General features: G+C 39.5%; 1 protein-coding gene across 1 annotated transcript; it reads right to left on the bottom strand.

Moving 5' to 3' along the window:
* Nucleotides 1-700: 700 nt before the first annotated feature.
* On the bottom strand, nucleotides 701-21,919 carry cenpe (centromere protein E). The gene is made up of 59 exons (XM_072656801.1): nucleotides 21,863-21,919; nucleotides 21,286-21,401; nucleotides 21,105-21,194; nucleotides 20,890-21,008; nucleotides 20,658-20,777; nucleotides 19,910-19,991; nucleotides 19,741-19,808; nucleotides 19,567-19,641; nucleotides 19,360-19,411; nucleotides 19,017-19,104; nucleotides 18,355-18,484; nucleotides 18,137-18,256; nucleotides 17,867-18,019; nucleotides 17,623-17,770; nucleotides 17,422-17,521; nucleotides 16,966-17,251; nucleotides 16,767-16,814; nucleotides 16,443-16,652; nucleotides 16,174-16,248; nucleotides 15,932-16,000; nucleotides 15,687-15,818; nucleotides 15,405-15,582; nucleotides 15,133-15,287; nucleotides 14,665-14,958; nucleotides 14,350-14,571; nucleotides 14,060-14,218; nucleotides 13,723-13,932; nucleotides 13,187-13,297; nucleotides 13,021-13,104; nucleotides 12,262-12,555; nucleotides 11,826-12,047; nucleotides 11,651-11,734; nucleotides 11,471-11,554; nucleotides 10,911-11,069; nucleotides 10,519-10,731; nucleotides 10,211-10,429; nucleotides 9,595-9,816; nucleotides 8,894-9,070; nucleotides 8,554-8,775; nucleotides 8,231-8,452; nucleotides 7,807-8,028; nucleotides 7,546-7,692; nucleotides 7,284-7,376; nucleotides 7,064-7,147; nucleotides 6,397-6,513; nucleotides 6,125-6,304; nucleotides 5,839-5,994; nucleotides 5,660-5,740; nucleotides 5,442-5,558; nucleotides 5,098-5,286; nucleotides 4,758-4,973; nucleotides 4,154-4,360; nucleotides 3,843-4,046; nucleotides 3,470-3,616; nucleotides 3,183-3,295; nucleotides 2,922-3,019; nucleotides 2,717-2,828; nucleotides 2,342-2,607; nucleotides 701-875 (listed from the first exon to the last, which is right to left on the bottom strand). The coding sequence occupies exons 1-59, from the start codon at nucleotides 21,916-21,918 to the stop codon at nucleotides 754-756; spliced, it is 8,739 nt and encodes a 2,912-aa protein (XP_072512902.1). The 5' UTR covers nucleotide 21,919; the 3' UTR covers nucleotides 701-753.
* Nucleotides 21,920-22,571: the final 652 nt, after the last annotated feature.

Consider the following 22,571-nt stretch of genomic DNA (forward strand, 5'->3'; position numbering starts at 1 on the left):
ATATTCTGACTTAACTGCATAAATGAAAAATATCTGCAATTACTTTAACAGATACTGTGGCAGCAAAAAAAAACAAAAAAAAAAAACACCCATACAAAATTGACTAGAGAACCACAGGTTTAGGCCAGTGGTCACCAGCCATGCTCGTGCAGACCAGAGCTCAAACCCTATTGACCTCACATTATCCATCCAATAATTTGCCCAACATACTGACTGCATTTCGGAGTTAGATTAGGTAGGGTTGACAACCACTGGTTTAGGCTATTCCCACTTTAGATGATGTTTATGCAGGAGTTAGGCTTTAGTAAAAGCAGACTAGCATGACAAGTACACAATTTTTATATTTTTAATTTTACACAAGTTTTATATTAACACAGGAAACTTAACCAGTCTAGCCCTAGGATTTCTGCTCAGTAAAGCCTGCTCATGCCTGCCACTCTATACATACACTATAAATACAAATGTATAAAAAACACACACACACACACTTTTAGCTGCATGCCTTATCCAACTTGATTTTGTAGCGCATGTGCAAACATGCTTGCTGGTATTAGCAGTCTTTCATTTTGTTAGTTAGTTATGTTGCTATTTAATATCACATTTAATTTATTTAATGACATCACTAAAGTTATAAAAGGAGTAAATAGTGAAGTTTATTTCACAAGAACATTAAAATCAAACGAACATGAAAAACAGGACATACAAGACAAGCTTATAATAACAATAATTGCAACAAACACTCAAGACATTTAATCACTGGGTCGGACAGCCATTTGCATCCGCGTTAGCATTTGCCTTCCGTGGTGAAGAGTTTGGAAGATTCCACCAACTGTCAGAATTTGCACTAGAACTGACGGCTGCACTGGAGCCAGTGTCTGAAAACACAAAAATAACACCAGGAAATCAATAAGCATTTATTAAAACAAAAAGGAGTGTTCACAACGGGCATTTGTCTACATTATAGTAAAATGAAGAACCCAACCACACACAACAGCACCGAACGATCAACCTTAATGTCCAAGATCAATAAAGATACCAACCTGAACTCACCTGGTTTAGACTGTAAGCAATGGCATTTTACTTTATCAAAACTGCACCACTGCATTTGCATGAAACTAATCAAATACTTTTTTTGTAAACCAAGAACAGACACCACATCATTTGAACCTTGTACCACGTCTCTGTATTATTACACTTAAATGATTCAAACTGTATACATCAAAATTTCTGTCACTGTGAATATCTAACTGGACAAAAATTGACCCAATTCATCAACATAGTAAAGAAAGGTCCTCACGCGTTTTCTGTTTTTCCGCAAAGAATAGGGCCCTTGGCAAAAGTCTTGGCACATAGGGCAAGCTGCACAGTATAAGATGCTCTGTTTTACAACTCTTATTTGAGGGATTTCCACCTATTTTTCCTTGCAAAAGGTTTCGTACACAAGATCTCTTCTGGTCTATCCACAGTCTTTTGATGACGTTTATGTCAGTTCTACTATCTGTGGTGCACAGCAAAACTCTAGAGACTGCTTAACCTACTTGTGCCTTTTGCAGTGGGAATAATGTTCAGCCTTGTAGTCCTACTAGCAGTACTCTTTTTTTTTTTTTTTTTTTTTTTTTAAAGTTCTCTTGGTCTTCCAGACCTTAACTTGTACCGTTCCAGTTAACCGCAATTAAGTTACATTACGAACCAAGAAAGCAGTCCCCTAAAATAATTATTTTAGCCTTCTCCTGTCTTGCGTGCATCCGTTAATTTCCTTCTTTTTTATATTAATAGTGCTAGGCAGGCGCTTACAGTAAGTCACGTATTTGGGGAGTTATATAAAAAAATATATATAGCTTTGGGCAATTAACAGGCCAATTAAGCTGAAAAGTAAGTAATTTCTTAGAATTATTTAAAAGAAAAGCAGTCATTTATGCTTTGCAAACATTAGGTCATCATCCTACTTTCTGATTCACAGTAACAGAAATGTTCTCCCAGAGGGACCTAATGAACTTTCCCTCTTGTCCTCCTTTCACAGCTAAAAAGACTCCTGAACACTGGTGTTGGACACCTGCCCTAATCCAAGCCGTGGCTCAAATTCAAAAACAAGGTTAGTACCTCATGTGCCCCAATCCCAAGTGACAGGTAAGCTTTAGTGCAAAACCACCATATAAAACAATAGCTGATTACAGTACATATTACCCTCATCATCACTTTCTGAAGAATCCACAACTGGCTCAGGTGGTATACATGAGATTTCTGATAAGAAAATGAACATCGACAAATTCTCAAACTGCTCCAAAATGTTACTTTCAGGGCCATATCAAAGAACCATCCTTAGAAAACAGTAGTTACACACCTGGCATTGTCCCAAGGTTGGAATTATCGAAGAACTGTTTAGGGCATTTGAGTGATAAAGGATCTGCTCCAGAGCGCACATCGAAGAACTTGCTTTTCGGAGAGTCAATAAACAGTCTTTTAGGGGAGTTGACTTCACTTTCAACCAGTGGGGGCTGCCGCTTTGTTGGAGTGCGTGGGGACTGAGGAGCTTCTTTCTTACTTTCCCTCAACTTGTAAGCTCTGCTCTTCCATTTAGTAATTTCCTCTTGTTGCTTGGTCACAAGGCTTTAAAAAAAACAAAAAAAAAACAAAGAATTATTAAAAGGTGACTGATGAAATCTTACTTGTGTTATATAAAGTATTTTCACATTGATCAAGTTTGACAACTCCTTACCTTTCAAAGTGTGCATTTTTCTTCTCCAGGTCTTCAATTTGTTTCTCTTTAAGAAAAGAAACAGCCTTGGTTTGGGAGACTGGCTTAGAATGGGACTGCTCACCCTCCACGACTGCAAAAAGAACAGCAAAAGACAACCAACATTGACACCTAGCTGATTGAATTGTCCACCAAGAAGACTCTGAAGTTACTGAAATGCCCTTACATGAATGCTCTTCCTCCTGTTGGGTTTTTCTGAGGGTCTCTTTCAGCTTGCGAATGACCTCTTCTCTGTGCTCCAACACTGAAGTTAACTGTGCTATTCTAGAATGCATAAACCAAAAACATCAGCAGACGGTCCACTTCACTACAGCAATAGACCAGAACATCCAGATTTTCAGTACTTAACCCTGCATAATCAGTCTATTAGATGCTTTCCAGCAGTTCATCATTTGTATTGTTCTCCAGCAATTAAAAGGGCTCTTACTCTTTTTCATGACCAGCAGTTTCAGCAATGTGGTCTAGCTCCATCTTCACCAATTTGTCCTTCATGGCTTCCATTTCAGCAGCACTAGGTGGCATTTTTGTTTTTGCTAGAGCCTGAAATGTAGGGTGAAGGGGAAGAGGGAAAATTAAAAACACCACCAACAACTTACTTTACCACCAAATTAATTCATAAATAAATACATAAATCCTGAATGTGGAATGCCATTTTGGAGAAACCAGACTCAAAACCAGCAATCACTCAAGTCAGGGAGCGTTTCAGCTGCATACCTCAGACTCTTTCAATTTTCCTTGAAGTTTCTCAATGATATCCACTTTCTCCTTTAAATTTGAGCTGAGCTCTTGAAGCATGACTAGATGTTTCTGGTTGGATGCATCTCCCTGGACCTTCAGCTCCTCCATCCTCTTTGCAATCACCTGATAAACAGTGGATATTGTTAAACGAAGTCACTTTATTCTAAAACAAATAAGTGTCCTGTAGAAGCAAAGAATTTTTAATAATTACTAAAGGATGGATCAATTTGTTTTGGGGGGGCGAAAAAGACCAGAGTCTTTCAGCATAATTGGCCGGTCACAAATCGAGGACGTGGCTGCAAAAGAAGGCTCATTCAGAATTCAAAAGACGTTCCTATAAGCATATTACCTCCATCTGTTTTTGTGACTGTTGCAACTGAAAGGAGAGGTGCTGTTTGTCTTGCAGTAGGTCGGCCATGGTCTTAGGCAGGTCAGTGTTCTGACCTGGCAGCAGTGCGAAGTTCTCCCGTTGTTCCTCTCTCAGTCTCTGCTCAGACTCATTCTCTGAAGTCTTCAAGACCAAGACCGCCGAATAATATTTGTCCAAAAGGTGCTACAAAAGAAGTGAATTAAAATCATAATGATGATTCAGATGGTCAAATAAACATTCATTTACAGGTAAAATTTTCAATGAAAACACTGAAGAAAACTACTACTTACTTGACGAAGGGCTTTCTGGCGATCAAGTAAAGCAGCGCGGCGTACAAGCTCTCGCTCAAAGAACTGCATCACAGCGCCCTCGTCTGTACTTCGGGCCAGTGCTCTGCTCTCTTCGCTGGCACAAGTCCGAGCCTGATGTTCCTCTGAGAGTGTGACTGCATGTTTGGCTACCCCCTCTTCCAGGACCTCCAGAATGCTGTTCATATCCTAATCCATGGTGGAGAAAGGAGATGGAATTAAATAAATAACTAAAATAAAATAAATAAATAAATGATAAAAAATTTATTTACATTCAGTTTGAACTAGAAGAATCAGAACTGGAATTCCTGCAGTTAGTTTTGTAAAAAACTAAAGGTCAGATTCAGATATTTTAATTGACTGATATTTATTCAGCCTTAATATAGCCAAAACCCAATCATGGAAAAGTTCCCACTTCACCGGTCATGCTGCAAACTGCTCAACTGGTTTAGATCACGTCAGTAGCGATATTCAAAGGCAATGTATTAAGATCAAGGGCAAGACTCGACAGTTTTTTTCCAAGGATCTTCAACTGGCAAGACTACACAGTCAGGCCATCCTATTACAATATGAGCGCTACACTCACCTGCAGACACTGCTTGCGTTTTTCCAACAACTCCAAGAGTCGCTGGTCCCAAATCTCCTGCAAATCCTCTTGCACTATCTGGATGGAACGTGAAGGAGCCTGAGCTCGCCGAATAAGCACATCTTGCAGTCTTCTCTCCTCAAAGGATGCTACATCACGCTGGACTTGAGCCACAAAGTGAGCCTTGTGGCGCTGTGCTATTGTTTTTAGGGTCACCTAAAGAGAAGGAGTGTTTGTCTTAGTCAAATTGCTTCAAAGTTCAGTTTCAATGTCCACATGTGGAGATCATGACATGTCTGTGTTCAAATGTGCCTTCGACGGTCATGCTGAAGACCCTTACCCCAGTTTTCCCAAGAATGCTGTTAAGGAGGTTCGTTTTCACTGCAAGATTATTATATACAGCTCTCTGGGATTTTGGAACCAATGCGACCAGCTGGCAGAACAAGGGCCATTGTTTGCTAGAGTCATCTGCAAGAGGATCTTGTGGGGTTGGACGATCAATGATTCGCTGAAGCTTCATAAAGGCAGCCTTTGTTGGATAGATAAATAAGTAATATGCTTGAGAACACCAACAATAATGCTTAAAAACACTTTACATAGGTCATATTTGAACCCCCCCCCATCAATGTCCATATAAAGATAAGATATTTTTATTTTGGAACACCAAGAATAGACTTAAGTTACCTTTAGCTTCTCATTAGAAGTTTCCATCTCAGAAACCAACATCAACGTTTTTCGTTTAGATGCCACATCTGCCTCTTCATTCATATTAGAGACTGTAGAATTTACCTCTTGAAGAGACTGTATGAGGGACACCACAGTAAAAATGAATACAAAATAAACTGTAATTTTATTATATATATATATATACAAATATATAAAAAGAGAATGATAATGCCAACCTGGTTCAAAGTACTGACTTCAGCCTCAAGGAGCATTTTCTGCTTCTCCAATCCTTGTACTTGGTCTTCAATGTGTGAAAGCTGGGAAAAGATTTTCAAATGTTTTTGATAAATACTAAATAATGGCCATAACAGCTTCTGCATTCACTTGGATTAAAGAAATATTAAATTAGTCTTACCTCCTCCACTTTTTCTTGCAGCTCTTGACTGAGCTGATTGCGCTCTTCCCTCACCCCATTGAGAACCTCCAGGAGCTGGTCTGCATGTGTCTTTTCATTCATGAGCTGGTCCTTGATGCCACCAAGACAGTCAACCTCTTCAGCCAACTGCCGTCTCTGCAGAGGACCCAAAGTGAAAAAGGTTTTGTAAAATAAACTGTAAGTTTACTATGAAGATTTGGTTAAAAAAAAAAAAAAAAAAAAAAAAAAAAAAAAAGTTCATATACATAGTGATCATGTTCCTCACCTTTTCTTCACTCTCCTTAAGCAGTCCATCTAGTTTCTCTTTCTCCTCCTCAAGAGAGGTAATGCGTGTTCGAAGACTCTGCAGCTGAGTGTTGACATTCTGAGTCTCAGATGATTTCTCTGCCAAAAGTTGATCATTCAAGCCTCGCAGAGACAGGAGATCTTCACTTAACTGGCTTAGCTAAAGGGACATTATTAAAATCATTATTAAAAAAAGACATTAACAAATCAGCAATCAGTGATGCTGTGGCACACAAGATGAACAGCACTTACCTGTTGCTTAAGTTGAGACTCCTTTTCTGCACTCTGGGTCATCAAGTCAACGTTCTTATTCTGTTGCTGTTTCAGCTCCTCTTTGGTGGAATGAAGGAGATCCTGATAGGCTTTCGACTGGGGGGGGGGGGGGGGGGGGGAGATAACAAAAACTATGAGTCAGGCCATAGATATTACTGATAATCACTCTTATCCTACAGTTACTGCACCATTATTCATTTCATTTGTACACTGCTGAGGTTGCACGATATTTAATCTGTATAGTGTTGCATACTGCTATTCTGTAAATAACACTGTAAAACACTGTAGTCCTCGTAAAGTCTATATATACACACCATGTATACCACTGTTCTCTGCATGTTGTGTATTGTCTGTAAATTATTGTATATTGTTAACACTAGAGAGACACACTAACAGACAGAACAAATTCCTTGTGTGTAAACATACTTGGCCAATAAATCTAAAACTGTCTAACACCAGAGTCTAAAACTGTTCCGGACTCGATAAGCATGACAGTTTTAAGGAGAAACCGTTGATTACAGAACGTAAAGCAGAAATGTACACGTGTGCGCTTTTTACTCTGAGAAGTAAAATCTGATCTCATCTGGTCACACTGGGGATGCAGCTTATGGACATGTTTAAGCCAGGCCTTAAACACACCACATACCATTTCAGCAGCCTCCTGAAGATCTTTTCTGAGCATCGTTCTCTCATTCCTCAAAGACTCCATTTCCTCTTTGAGGGCCTGCATCTACAAAACAGAGAAACATTTTGTAGATTCCAGACTGACTGAGGGGATAACATTTAGCCATTAAATGAACCCCTAAAATCAGTACCAAATTGAAAATTCATTTACAAGAATGAAATAAAAGCCATTTTTAACTGACCCGTTGAAGCTGAGCTTCCTGCACATCTCCAGGGCTTGGTTGTTCTGAACCATTATGCTTCTGTTGCTTTAACTCACCTTGGACTTGGAGGAGCTAGGAAGAAAGATTTTAATAAAACACTGCAAGAAATAATGACAGCCTTGCACAACAGTATTATTCGAAACTGTTAGATAGCTAGTCTTAAAGGATGTATTGCCTAGTGATCTTACAGTCTTGCTAGAAAAATCAACCTTCTATATTTTACTGCTACACATGGTCTTACCTCTCGTACTCCTTGCAGCAGCTCCTGAAGATGACCTCCTTCCTCATTAAGAGATGAGCTAGAGTTGCTGGAGGAGATGCTGCATGAAGCATCCTTCATTAACAAATGGTCTCGCTCAGTAGCCTGAACCTGCTTCAGCTGCTGTATCTAAATGCCACACAATAAAACTTCAAATTTACCATATCCCCTTCTATTATTCAGCAGGCTAAAAAGCAGATGAACTGCACAGAATTACCACTGAAAGTGTTTATAGTCCCTTACCATCTCATCCTTCTCTTCCAAGTGAACCTTAAGCTTGCTCTTCTCCTCCCTTAGCCCCTGTAGCATTTCTAGGAGCTGGTCCCTCTCTTCAGTTAGAGACAGAACACTTGCCTGAAGTTTCTCCAACTCAGACTTGTTACTCAAGCAGCTTTCAGCTTTTTCGGCCAAAAGGTGATCCTTTTCAGCAGTGGTACATTTGACTACTTCTCTTAGCTGAGTCATCTGCAGTAAAAGGAGATAAACAGTTTGATTAGTTGTGCCTTCTTGACACAGTCTACACAAAGTGCTGATCATTTTAAAGTGGGGCCTTATGTTCAGTATTGATTTTAAACGTTAAGATTTTTATGCAAAAGACCTTGGTCTACAAAACCAAAATGTGCTAAATAAAACAAACTGGTCTTAAAAGAAGGTACACAGATCCTACCATCTCATCCTTCTTCTCCAGCTCTACCCTGAGCTGGTTCTTCTCCTCCATTAGTCCCTGCAGTACTTCTAGTAGCTGGTCTCGCTCTTCCGTTAAGGTCAAGACACTTGCTTGAAGTTTCTCCTGCTCCTGCAGGTTCTCCTGGTTGTTTTTCGTATTTTCATCCAAAAGACAATCCTTCTCAGCAGTCATGCTTTGAACTTCATGCTTCAGCTGCATCATCTGCAGTTGGAGATTTCAAAATGAAAGTGTCAATATGTTAGAGCTCAATTACTGATAGTGGTAGCACCCCAACCATTAAATATATAAAAACTGGTGTTTACCATGTCATTCTGATCTTCAAGCTCAGCCCTTAGCTGGATCTTCTCCTCTCTTAGGCCCTGAAGTACTTCCAGAAGCTGATCTCTCTCCTCAGTAATGGAGGCAATTGCTGCCTGAACCTGCTCAATCTCAGTTGTATTGGTCAGACTAATTTCAGTTTTCTCTGACAGTAGACAGTCTTTCTCAGCAGTTAAAGACTGAAGTTCTTCTCTTAACTGCCTCATCTGCAGCGAAGGAAAAATATAAATGTGTGTTTGAATGTATGCTTCTGTTAAAAAACAAACAAAGAGGGCAAGAAACTGATTTCCATAACATAAATTCAACACAGAACTCATTTCATACCATCTCATTCTTCTCCTCCAGTTCCATCTTCAGCTGTTTGTTCTCCTCTTGGACCTGGTCCCGCTCTTCTGTCAGAGCGAGGATGTTTACTTGACATTCTTCCAATTCTGCTTTATCAACCAGCAGATGGTCCTTCGCAGAGCTAGCAGTTTGAAGTGCTTCGCTTTGCTGCATCAACTGCAATATTAATAAAGAACACAAACACTTTAAAGCATTTGAACAAGCAACATGAAGTTTAAGTCTTCGGCTGATCAGGCAGCCATTTGTGGAATATGAGTCTAAAAGCAACAAACATGCACTAGCGACTGAAAACACTGGTATTTTGAGATGTAACTGAATGGAATGGAGAGATCTGATGAACAGGTTGATGTTTTCTGACTATGGTCATGAATGAACTTTGAGCTTTTTAGAATCAATGCATTTGTAACACGCACAAATTATGTACTTTGCAAATTGGTTTGACAATTTTAATTAGTTACCTCCTTAGATCCTGTGTGTAAGCCCACACTTCAGTTCTTCACTAACTACACTACTATCATAATTAAGAGGCCCCAGCATTGATCCCTGTGGTTGCCAAATCATTTCACAATAGTTTCTACATTAGGATAAATAATCAATTTGCCTCGGTCTAGGAGATGTGCTAAATAATACTAATAAAAAAAAGTATTGTTTTTAAGAGGGAAAAGATACACAAGTCTTACCATTTCATCCTTCCTTTCCAAGTCTATCCTGAGCTGGTTCTTCTCTTCCCTTAGCCCCTGCAGTACTTCCAGGAGTTGACCTCTCTCTTCAGTTAATGACGAGACACTCGCTTGAAGCCTCTCCAACTCCTGCAGGTCATCCTGGTCGTTTTTGGTATTTTCATCCAAAAGACGATCCTTCTCAGCAGTCACGCTTTGAACTTCATTCTTCAGCTGCATCATCTGCAGTTGGAGATTTCGAAAATAGTTACCAGATAATTCACAATACTTTCTGCATTAGGATTAATAACAAACCTAAAACCCCCAAGTCAAAGTCAACAAAAGTGCCTAGTAGCAAATAAGGCCTGACCAGTATGGGTGCTTGCAAAGCAACGACTTGGCTGTCCATTTCAAAAAGCTAAATATTTTCACTACACCCAATTCTTCACATATTTGCATGTAATGCAGAAAAATCCGCAATAATAAATTTGTTTGACTGATGTCACTTTCTTCCAATTTCTTCTTCTAAACTGACTCCACAATTATACATCCTACAATCATGAGATAAAACATAACAGACCCTGCCCCCCAAAAAAGCTCAACTGTGTCTCTTCTTAAACTGAAGCACAAGCCTCACCATTTCATCTTTCTCCTCCAGGTCACTCTTCATCTGGTTCTTCTCCTCCCTTAGACCCTGCAGTATCTCCAGGAGCTGGTCTCTCTCTTCACTGAGAGCAGTCACATTAGCCTGAACCATCTCTAATCCGATGTCCTCCACACAGTCTTTGGTTCTTGGGCACAAAAGCTCATCTCTTTCTGCACTGGTTGACTGAAGTTCTTCCCTTAACTGCACAATCTGCAAATAAATCAGTGGTCCAATGAAAAATCTTGTTGACATGTGCTGCATTATTCAAATGTCCGCAAAATGGATGCACTGGTTCTCACCAAAACATCCTTCTCTTCCAGATTATTCTTTAGTTGACTCTGCTCTTCTTTTAGTCCCTGCAGTTGAGCTAGGAGTTGATCTTGTTCCTCAGTAAGAGAAGTGACATTGGCTTGCACTTCCAATTCTGCAATATCCACCTTATTTTTGGTGTTCCCAGATAGATTATCCTTTTCATCACGAACAGCCTTGAGTTCATCATTCAGCTGCTTAATCTGGGTGTAAATGATACCAAACCTCAAGATACTGTTGCCAAACTGACAGGTGACAATATAAGGCTTTAAATGAACATAGTTTCTGTAATCAAACATCATTAAGCTTTCCTTTTTTAAGCCATACATTAAGATTATTGCATTTTCCCCCCCATACTCATGGCATTCCAACATGCAAATACCTGAACTTTCAGGTCCTCAAGTTTGTTCTCGTCATGGTCATCAGAATTGGGGAGTTTGGACTCAAGGTGATCCCTTTGTGATTCTAGGTCCTGCACTTTGTCTTGCAGTTCTTTCACATCATCCAGTGCTGCTCTCAACTCTGCCTGATTTTCAATCATCTGCATCAATTTAAAACGTTAATAAGAACTCGTCAGATGTGAAGCACTACTCTCCTAAAGCTGTCCTGGTGCTCTAACAATATTCATCGCTGAAGCCTAGTCGAAGGACATTGTTTTGGGCTCAATGTTGAACATTTACATAGCATTTCTAAAGCACTTAATTGAAGTCTGTCCTTCGTTAAATGTCAGCAGTTTTTCTACAGCGCTCTGGTCATGGAAGTGGTCCCAAAAAAGAAAACCCTGACATGCCATCAACAACTTAAAACTAATTTATTGTGTAATAAATCAAAGTAATTGAAACTGATTTTAGACCGTATCCTAGGCCATTCAATACTACAAATGTATATAGACAATAAATAAATAATTTATTTATACATAATAAAAACAAGTCTCACAGTTACCATTTCCACATTCTCCTGAAGATCTGTCTTCAGTTGACGATTCTCCTCAGTTAGAGCTTCTAGTCTCTCTTGCAGCTGTGGCTCCTAGAAGAAAAGAAACAAATAAAACATTAAAGTAGATTTAAAGAAATATGGAAAACAGACTTCATATACTGTACAAATTTAGCACTGTATACATACTTGCTGAAGCTGGTCTTGTACACAAGTAGCTGCTTGATCAGACACAAGTTCATTCTGCTTCAGTTGATCCTGGGCTTGTACAAGCTGAAAAAAGAGGAGAGGGTAAGTCAAAATCTTCATCAATCTCAGGTTCCACCAAATACAAAAAAAAAGAAAAAAAAAAAATCTCTCATACCAGGTCATTGCTCTCTTCCAAGTCTCTCTTCAACTGGCTATGTTGTTCTCGGAGATGCTCAAGAAACTCTTGAAGCTGGTTTCTCTCCACAGTTATTGATTTAACAGTTTCAAGAAGGTTCTGTACCTCCTCTGGGTTATGAGGAGCTTCCTGCTGCTTCTCCGATAGAAGTTGTTCTCTTTCACAACGAAGAGATTCAAGCGTCTCACTCAACTGAACAGACTGCGGAGGACACAAATGCATTACATGTGAACCAGAGGTACACGTATACAGACAGATGACATATTGTAATGACTGATGTCCAATCCAGTTTTTCCTGCCAATACCACACCACAAAAAAATACTCAGTAATATTTAGCAAGTACCACAAAACTGATATGCACAACAGACTGACATGTTGACATACAGGCCCAAAGCATTTTAAGAAGAAACTCACTTTCAGGTTGGCCTCTTCCAAACAAGTAAGCAATTTGTTATTTTCTGCAGAAAAGTGCTCCAATTCTGTCTTGGCCTTCGCAAGCTGCTCAGCATTTTCTGTCTGCTGCTCGCTCAGCTGAGCTTCCTTTAGCTGTGAATCAACTAGTTCACTCTCCATTTTGAGAAGATCCTCTCTGGTCTTTTCAAGCTCTTCCTTAAGGCTTTTCAGTTCTTCAGTTGAGGTATTCTTAGCAGTGAACAAACTATCCCTCTCTTCTTGCACAGCTTGGAGTGCTGTTGTAAACTCATCCAACTGTTTATACAAGTTAAAAAAATAATAAAAGGAAAGAAAGAAAAGAAGTGTGACGTGTCATATCTGCATAGCAAGCTTATACAGTTGTAACTGATAGGCAGCATGATACAAGCTAAATTTGTCCAATTTTTATAAAAGTCTGTTTCCATAATGAGACTCCAGTCATTGTAGGGGCATACTGGATTTTAGGTAGCCCACAATATGAAAACTGGTGGTTAACCTACTGTACACATTAATTAATACCAGTATGTGAAAATAGCATAAAGCTATTAAAACAAATAAAAACAACCATAAAGTATCAATTACATAATAGATTAGTAAAAGAAATAGATCAATTAGAAAACCTGTTTTCTATTCCTGTAAGGCTCATTATACCTGATAAGTTGACGAAAAGTTGGAGACAGTTAAACTAAGCATTGGATTGAGATTTCAACCTTTCCCCAAAACACATGACAGGACCCTCACCTTCTGAGAGATTTCTTGAAGTTCTGTTTTAAGATGAGCATTCTCTTGTGCAAGTTCTTCAGACTCCTTCTTGAGATCCTGTATCTAGAATGTAAAGGAAGACTTGAGTTACTATAGGCCCCCAATTAGGATCCAAAATTCATAACTGTAACAAACAAAAGGACACCTGCTGAAGTTGAGCCTCCTTCTCCTCAGTGATGTTGCAGGACAAATTAGAGAGCTGCTGCTCAGAATCAGAAAGGTGCCCCTTATTTAACTCTGCCTGGAAGCAGATAATCTGGAAAAAAGAAACCCATATCTTGTGAATATTCTTGAGAAACGTATATGAAAATATTAAAAAACAAAAAGACATTGCAATGCATTTTGTTTAATATATTGCAATACTTCCCAATGTCAGTGATCCCTTCTTAACCCCCCCACCCCCAACCATATGCTTGATTACAGAGAATGACAATTTGTCAGCTACACTTAAATTATGTACTGGAACCAACTACTTCTGAGACAAATGTTAAAGAAAACGGAGATGGGAAGGGGAAAGCAAAAGGGTAAATTCCAATTTATGCAGTTCCAAAAGACTCACGAAATGAGACTCCTAAATATAGCCAAAACACAACTTTGATAAAATAGGGAAAAATACTTTGAAAACCTCAAGAACTCCAAACAAACAGTGAAATAGTGATCGACATTCCTCTCATTCCTTACCATCTCATCTTTTTCCTCCAGGTCCCTCTTTAGCTGGGTTTTCTCCTCTCTTAGTCCGTGCATAATCTCCTGAAGTTGATCTCTCTCCTCGGTTAAAGAACTGATGTTGGCCTGCATCCTCTGCAGCTCTTCTAGGTTAAGAGGCTTCTCAGACAGAATATGCTCCCTCTCTGCATAGGCAGACTGGAGCTCCTCCTTTAACTGCTTCACCTGGTAAGCAGAAACCATTAAGTTTACATTCTTCCACCCCAAAAATCACAGGTAGGCAACATATTCAAGGACAGCAGTACATGGCATTTCGTAAAAAAGGACAGTGATTTACTAGACATGAAAGTACCTGATTTTGTAGATCCTCAATAAGCCTGCTCTCATCACCATCTGAATTTGAGAGTTTGGATTCAAGCTCACTTGTCTGTGCTTCAAGCTGGAGTATTCGGTCTTGCTGCACTTTTACCTTCTCTAGAGTAGTCCTCAACTCCTCTTGGTTTTCAATCATCTGTATATTCAAAACAATTCATCATAAAAACCTGAAGCATTTAAAGATTAAGAATCTTATAATAATACAATAATAATACAATCAACCTTTTAAAAGCAGTTGGCAGTATCTATTCTGTATACAATACACACCATCTCCACATTTTCCTCCATGTCGCTCTTAAGTTGGTCTCGCTCCTCCTTAAGGGTCTGGAGCATCTCCTGAAGCTGGTCTCTTTCTTCAGTTGTCGTGACGACGACCAAGCGAAGACTCTGCAGCTCCTTTTGACAATTCCGAACTTCTTCAGTTTGCTCAGACAGATACCCTTCTCTTTCACAGCGAAGAGATTCAAGTTCTTCTGTCAACTGCCCTGACTATGGGAAGACCAGAGCACATTTGATCAAATCAGATAAAACAGACGCAAAGACTCCAAATAAAGATTAAGGTGTCAAAAACAACAGACTAACCTTCTGGCTAGTCTCTTCCAGGGCACTGAGAAGACGAGCATTTTCCTTTGATAGGTGTTCCAAATCTGTCTGGATCACAGCAAGCTGCTCCAAGGTGTCCTTGTTCTGTTGGCTCAGCTGAGCTTCCTTAAGTTCCGCATCAGCTAAAACACCCCCCAATTTCACAATTTCTTCCTGTGCCGTTTCTGTCTCCTCTTTAAGTCTCGTATTTTCTTCAGTGGAACTGGCCTGAGCAGAGACAAGACTGTCTCTCTCCTCTTGCACAGAGTGGAGTTCTCCATTGAGCTCACACACCTAGCCGAGGGAAATACAGAAAGAATGCAATTGAAAGTGATAAAAAATATTTAAAAACAAAATGCAAATACCACTGTGTAACAAGTAGTCTGAATGCTCCATTGACAAGCATTTTAGTCAAAAGAGTAACATTTTAGCTAGGCCTGGAGGCAGAGCTATTTATATGGCCCTCACTTGTCTTAACAAGTCATCCACTTTGGCAGGAAGGACCTCTAAAGCCTTCATCTCCTCTACTTGATTTTGCAGAGCTCGTTCATTGCCCATGCTCTTCTCAAGTTCCTTCCTCAGGTCTGCAACAGTTTTCTCCAACATGAAGCTATCTAAAATATCTAGAAAGGAGATTGGAGGGGGGGGGGGGGGGGGGGGGGAGAGATTAAATCCCACAGCCCAAAGAGACCAAACATTTTCTTGCAGATTCATGTACATTTAGGACAATCAAGACCTACTTTTTGGAACTTTTCCATCCAGTAGAGCAGTCAGTTTCGTGTTCTCATCAAAAGCCCCAAGTAGCTCTTTTTGTAGGTCAGCCTGCATTTTCTTAAAACGAGACTTCTCGTGATCAAGCTGGCTCTGCAAAGCTTTTACTTCACTTCCCATTCGGTCATATTCTGCAGTCAAATTCACCTGAGGTGTAGGAAATCAAGTTGAGATCAAATTTAATCAGATCAGCAAGAAACACACATTCTTACTGAAGAGAGTATGGTCTTCAGAAGCAGTAGATTACTTACGTCTCGTTCTTTCAGGGACAGGTTTTCACTGCGTAGGAAAGCCCACTCTTTTTTAGTCTCCAAACTGAGACCCTCCGCATCATCTAATGAGCGGCGTAGTCGTGTTACCTCCTGAACAAGATCTTTGCCACTCTGTAATCAGTCATGCAAAATCTTGGATCAATTAGGTGTCAAAATATTGTCTTTATTTCACATCAAGTGTAAATAATTCAAAACGCTGTTTAGGCAAACATGTCTATAGATACCATAGTCTGCAGTTCAGCTACCAAGTCTTCCTTCTTTTTCAGTTGCACAGACATCGCCTCTAAATCAGCCTACAAAGAGTAAAGTAAAAAAAGTCAAAAAAAAAAGTTTGAAAGATTAATTTATACAGTATATTCCAACAATACACCATTTACTACAATAGTGTGAACATTAATATTAAATGCCATTATTATGGTATTACCATGTACTTTTAACCTGTAAGCACAAGACAAAATATGTCTACCTTAAGCTTTTGGACTAGATCTTCAGCATTTATTGAGGCTTGTTTTAGAGTAGAAATCTCACCCTCCAACTCCCTCTGAAATATGAAAGTACATTTTCAGCAGTGTTTGATGCAATTAACAAACCACAGGGAACAAAAGCAGACAAGGATAAGACCATAAAAGTCCATAAACCCCCCCATTAACCTTGCCATAAATGTTAAATAAAAAGAAACTGTGCAAAGCCTAGCATATAATGAAAATAGTGAAGACATAAACGTAACAAACAGACCTCATAGTCCTTTTTGCTCTCCTCCTCCAGTCTTTCAAACTCATCTGCATCCTTCTGCTCTTTGATGTCTCTTAAAAGAGCCTCTTTGTCTTTTACCAGTGCTTCCTTGTCTTTGGAAAGCGCCTCATTTTCTTGTTTCAGTTTTTCAATATGCTCAGTAAGTAACTCAAGGGTTTGCTTTAGCATGTCTCGCTCTGTAGCCATTGCTTCCTGCAAAAACAACTCATTTTTATATATAAACAATACTTTTATAAACATTTATAAAAGTAGGAGATGAACCTTATTGTGCTATAAAAATCTAAGTCTGAAAAATGTCCCACTTACCCTCTCAAAGCTCATAGTCTCACACAGCTGGATGGTTTCCCCAATGTACTGTTAAAGTTGAAAAATACATTAGTTATGGGGGGAAAAAAATTTAGCCAACAAGCCATCTTGACCTGTTTATCCATATCCGAGATCACATTCAAGCGACATATAGGATATTACCTAAAAGCTATTGCAATTCTAATCCAAACTCCCCTACCTTGCAATTTTCACAAGCACTATTGGTCGTCTCCTGTTCTGGAGGCTTTTCAAGCTCTGTAACCTTTAGCTCCAGTTCAGAACACTTCTCCTCAGCCTTCTGTTTCCCCTGTACTTCGATCTCTAACTTTTGTTCCAGCGTCTGTAACTGTTTCTCAAGCTCTTCCATCTTCTGCTCCATAGCCAAACGCTTTTCTTCAGCCTTTTGTTTCCCCTGAGTCTCTGTCTCTAATTGACGCTCCAAACACTCCACTTTATACATTAGATGGGGTGAGTCAGGGGACATGCTGAGGAGAGATGGAGACAGCAAAGCAAAAACGTTACCCCACTATTTCCATTATTTAAACAATGAAACAAAGTTATCCAACAGGCAAAAATAGTTAAGAGTGAAGCCACCAGCACAGAAAGTTATTAAAAAAAACATAGTTTAAAAAAATAAATAACCCCCTAATCTTACCCCTCTGCATAGCTACGCATAGTGATGTTGCTCTGGTTCATCTCCATGTCAATAGAGGAATCTTCAGTGGTAGTGTAAAATCTTTCAAAGTCATCAATGTCTTTAAGGGATGAGAAAAGAATCACATGAAACTACACTGGTGGGGGGGGGCAGAAAAACAATGCATTTGAATTGGTACTTTTTTATAGAAACAAATTCTACCTTCTGCTTCTTCATTTATAGTAAGGTCAGCTCTCCTCTTTTTGAAAAAGGGCTCAGCATAGCTTATGTCCGCAGACCCATCATCTTCTGCAACTAACTGGGCCGATCTTAGCAGCTTCCCACCCCACGTCATTCTTCTCTTGGGAACCTTTAGATAAAAATAAATAAATAAAATAAAATGTGGTCAATGGACATCATGGATACAAAAACACCATATAAAGAAGTAGTGATCCCAACCCATTACCTTCTGAACTTGGACCACATTTGATGCTGTAACTAACAACTTCGTTAAGTTTCTTATTCTATCAGCTTGCTCTCTCTGGAGTTGATCCTTCTCTTGTAGAAGCTGGCACAGCGTTTCCTTCTCAGTCACAGTTGTTTGGGTGACAGAGGAAACCTGAAGAGGGATGAATAAATGAATAAAAATAAACAAGCAAATACTATGATATGGTATAGTCAAATTTCTGAGAAAACATGTAATGGTGTGGAGAAATTGACAATGGATTTGACTTGCCTCCTGGAGACGCCGTTTAAGGTCCACTATCTCATTGCGATATCTTCTCAAAAGAGCACCATCATCTGAGACTTCTGTAACATGGGGGTCGTTTTTCATACGCTTTGCAGCACTAGCAAACTAAGTTGTATGGAAGACACAAAAACCAAAATGATTATAGAGATCCATGGGAAACACACCACCACCTACACAGTCAATGAACGCATTATGACTTCTACCTGTAAAGTGCTCAGGGTTTCATCTACAGTGACAGGGGTTATTGTGCAGATGATGACCGTTTTGGCATTACCCCCCAGTGAATTTTGGAGGATCCGTGTTAGTTTGCTGTCTCTGTAATTTATGAAGCCCCTGTGGGAGAAAATGCAAACATTATTGGTCAACGCAGTTATGCACACAGTTTTAGATATTTGTCACCATCTTACTGTCTGGCTAAATAATACATATCCTTATTGCAACATTTTACTGCAATAAAAGGAAATAATTGTAAAATGCATATTCAACATTAAAAATAGACCATTTCTAACAGTAATGTGTGCTCAAATGTTTGTGGAATAGGGGGCAAAGTTATACAATGGCTCAAACATCCTAAAGTTATATTAGAAGGTATAACAGTCATGACAGCAGCATTATGTATCAGTGTCAACTATTGGCACTTCATGCTGCTAACTGTGCTACAGTTCTGCATCTCTCAGCTCGTCCAAACAGGCATTGTGTAGTTTTAGTTTTAAATGTGCACTGTAAAATATCCTTTAGATGTGGCTCATAAAGCACCAATTACACTTCCCGATTGATAAGCACACTAGCAGGTCTTTAAAATGTATCCAACTTACAATAGCCCTTTACATTAACACATTGTATGTGACCGCACTTCTAAACTTACTTCTGGCTCTCATCAGTGAGTTTCTTGATGACTTGTCCCAGGATGAACAGACTGCGATTGATATTACACCCCTCTTTAAAGCGTGCTCCTGTAACACCACAGCAGCCAGCAAGTTTAGCATCCACAAATCTTTTTACGCTATCTTTACAAGTCTTTGTATGGGCACTGAAAATTGAGCATGCTTGAACATTAAGGGCAGGATTCCTAGACAAAGTCTGAGCTTATCAATAGCACTTGCAATGTTAAATTAGGTACAAAAGCTTACAAGACTATGTGTTTTCCACATTCAGTAAACCAGTACATGTACATTAATTACAGGTATTCAAGACAAAACACAGCTTACCCTCAGCTCCTGTCTGACTTGCTCGTTCAGAACCGGCAAGATCCACCAAGTTCTATTAACAGACAAAGCAATATGTAGGCTGAAAACTTGGACATGGACCGAATAACACGCAATCATGCATAGCTACCCTAATAACAATCGCTATAGCATGTCAATATTAGGTTGATGAGGCAAATTCATATTCCAAGAACTTTGAAGTCAACATACCAAATGTGATACAATGATAGCTCCATCTGCATTTTCACCAGATGCTGGGTCACTTCGCTCTCTGCTTTCCAAGATCTGAAAATAATAAGTTTGTGTTTTGTTGTATATATATTTGTATATATATATGACAACAGAACAGTAAGGCTAAAAGTCACACATTATCAGACCACTCACCATTCTGAAAATTGTGTGGGAGCGACTGCTCCGCTGGTTCATTTTAGTCTTTCCATAATGACGGTTTTCTAAAAACATTAAGAAATGATTGTACAGGTCAATAAGAAAAAAAAAAAATCTATGAGGTGAAAAGCAGATAGTCAAGCAGGATGGTTAGAAGATGCATTACTTTCTCCTTTCCGAATCCAGGCCAGGGCTTGCTCTGGAGACGTCACCAGCTCTTCTGTCAAGTCGGCCACATAGACGTTTTTCTGCAGACAGACAGCAACATCAATGCCATTAAATACATTCACACTTTAGTTCAAGTAGTGCACATTTAGAAATTAAAGCTGCACAATAATGGGGGGGGGGGCAAAATGTACCATTTAAATTCTCTCCCCTCCAAGACATAAAAAAACCAACAACAACAACAAAACAAAACAGGAAGTTTCAGAAGAAGTCAATGATCCAACCAGTGACTGTACTAATAATGCACTTGGAGTATTGAAAACTGCAGTAAAATAAATTATATTAGGCAGGTATAAGTTGCCTCTGTTAGAGGTCATGGGAAATAAACAGTGTGAATTCGTTTTGTATCAAGCAGCAAAAAATGCATGATGTGTTTGATTTAATGCATATCATTGAAGTCATGCAAAAACCTCAACAAAGCAGCGATTTTACAGGAAAAGAAAAGGAAGGGGGGAGTAAAACCAACTTGTGTTTAATGATTTTTTTTTTAAGTGATTGAGGCATTTCTATTGGTCCACTCGTCGAAAACGTAAAACAAAGGACAACTGCCAAAAACGCAAATATGACATACAAGGTTTTTGCCTGACCATGCCAATATACTGCTATGTGGCTATGGCACTTGCAAAATATGAAACAATATATTGTGCAACCATATTTAAAATACACACAAACGTAGCATAACTACTTACATAGTTTCCTTCTCGGATTTCCAGCGGTTTTCTCTTCCAGCTTTCACAGAGGAGATCCGTTACTGTTTCGTTGTAAATTTCCATGTAGCTCACACGCAGAAGAAACTCTTTCTTCGGACACTAGAGAGACCAGCCAGAGCAAGGTTTACAAAACAACGCAACCTTATTATGAGCACATCCCAATGCCAAATTTACAGTCGTACTGTAGTACACACTAGCCTTAAAATCCTACATTTTTGATCGTTTGAAACACATCCGTCATGGCAAGCGGTATCACCCCTGGGATGTGGTCACTGCCCATCATTGTGAAGGTCTTTCCAGAGGAAGTCTGACCATAGGTGAATATGGTTCCTAGGGGGGTGAAGACAGAAAGAAAAACACCAGTTGAACATAAACAGTCCGGCCTTTGTTTCACTGTGTCTGTCATAGCCTTGCTTTGAGATTTACCATTGTATCCTTCAACGGTCGACACGACGAGGGGCTTGGCTATGTCTTGATAGAGCTGATTGGTGGACTCCTCTGCACTAAAAACGCGGTCTGGAGATTTTGAAGGTAGAAGTATAGCTACATCATATAAGACCAAACCACAGTAATATTCCAGTTCCAGACACCAATTCCAGATACTTACCAAAAGCAAAAGCTTTGGTGAGGTTGCCATCATCGTCGATCTGATGTATGGCCTGTCTGTCAGCTTTCCAGTACAACTTCACAGGCTCTGCACTCTCTGAGGATGCAGCCTCCTCCCTACGGCAACACAACGGGCCACGGCACGATTTAGAGAGGGAGAACTAGCTATCTATCTATCTACATCTTCCTGAAAAACTACTGCATTATTTTCTTTACTTAACCCACTAGCTGGCTAACGTTTATTTATTATACTAGCTAGTTAGTTAGCAAGCTACAAGAGCGGGCTTGCCAGCTAGCTAGACACATTGCGAATTTCGTTAGCTTAGCATGATAGCCACAATACTGTCACCATCGCCGTGTGAACTTTAGCTAGCTAGTGATAGCTAGCTAGTAGACCTAAAAGTTTATTCATTTAACTGACAACCATTCAGCTTGCCAACATTAAGCTATTCAGCTAAGACATAGCTAGCTAGCCAGCTAAAGGAGCGCTAGCCAACGGTCAGAAATGTGGCTAGCTAGCTAGCTATACAAAATACAGCGCTAAATGTGTACACTTCACAAATAAACCTCTCTCTTACCGCTTTATGAGGGGTCGAACCCTAACACACACTTTAACTGCAGACTCCTCGCTCATCTTCCCCTCACGCCCCACACGGCTGTGAGAACTGGACTAGCGGCCGGTCGGACTGATCCGCGCTGCTGGTTTCAAACCTGCGCTGGTTGAGGTTTAAAATTCGAAACGCCGTTTGATTGGTCAACGTCACGAGGCGTCCGTCCAATCATAAGCCTCCATTCTTCCAACGCGCGTCGCCGACGCAAGCCCTGCGCATCTACTGCGCATCTACTGCGCATCTACTGCGCATCTTTTACCTATTGCTGCCTTCAAGTAATGTTGGAAATATCGTATTATGAAAAGTGCATGATATTATCTGTATTACAGTCTAATATCAGTTTATGATTGTGATATAATGATTAATCAGCTAGAGAAAGTTTTTGTCATTTGTTCTGACACTTCCATTAGCGGCTCACTTTAGCTAAAACGTGCTAATAACATTTAATTTAGTACAATAAGAGCAAGATATGCTATATATACATGTATAGTGCCGTGCTTTTGGTAAATTGGTAAATAACACACCTCGATATTGTCTTCTTTAAATCTTTAAATGAGTTAAAAGAGATTTTTTGAATGTATGTAATCTAAACGTAACTGTAAGTAATGTAGTATAGTAATCATTTGGATTACATTGCAATTACATATTTTATGTAATTTTTTTTATAACTGGTAAT

Source organism: Salminus brasiliensis, chromosome 15 (assembly GCF_030463535.1).
Source record: "Salminus brasiliensis chromosome 15, fSalBra1.hap2, whole genome shotgun sequence".
Taxonomy (NCBI): Eukaryota; Metazoa; Chordata; class Actinopteri; order Characiformes; family Bryconidae; genus Salminus; species Salminus brasiliensis.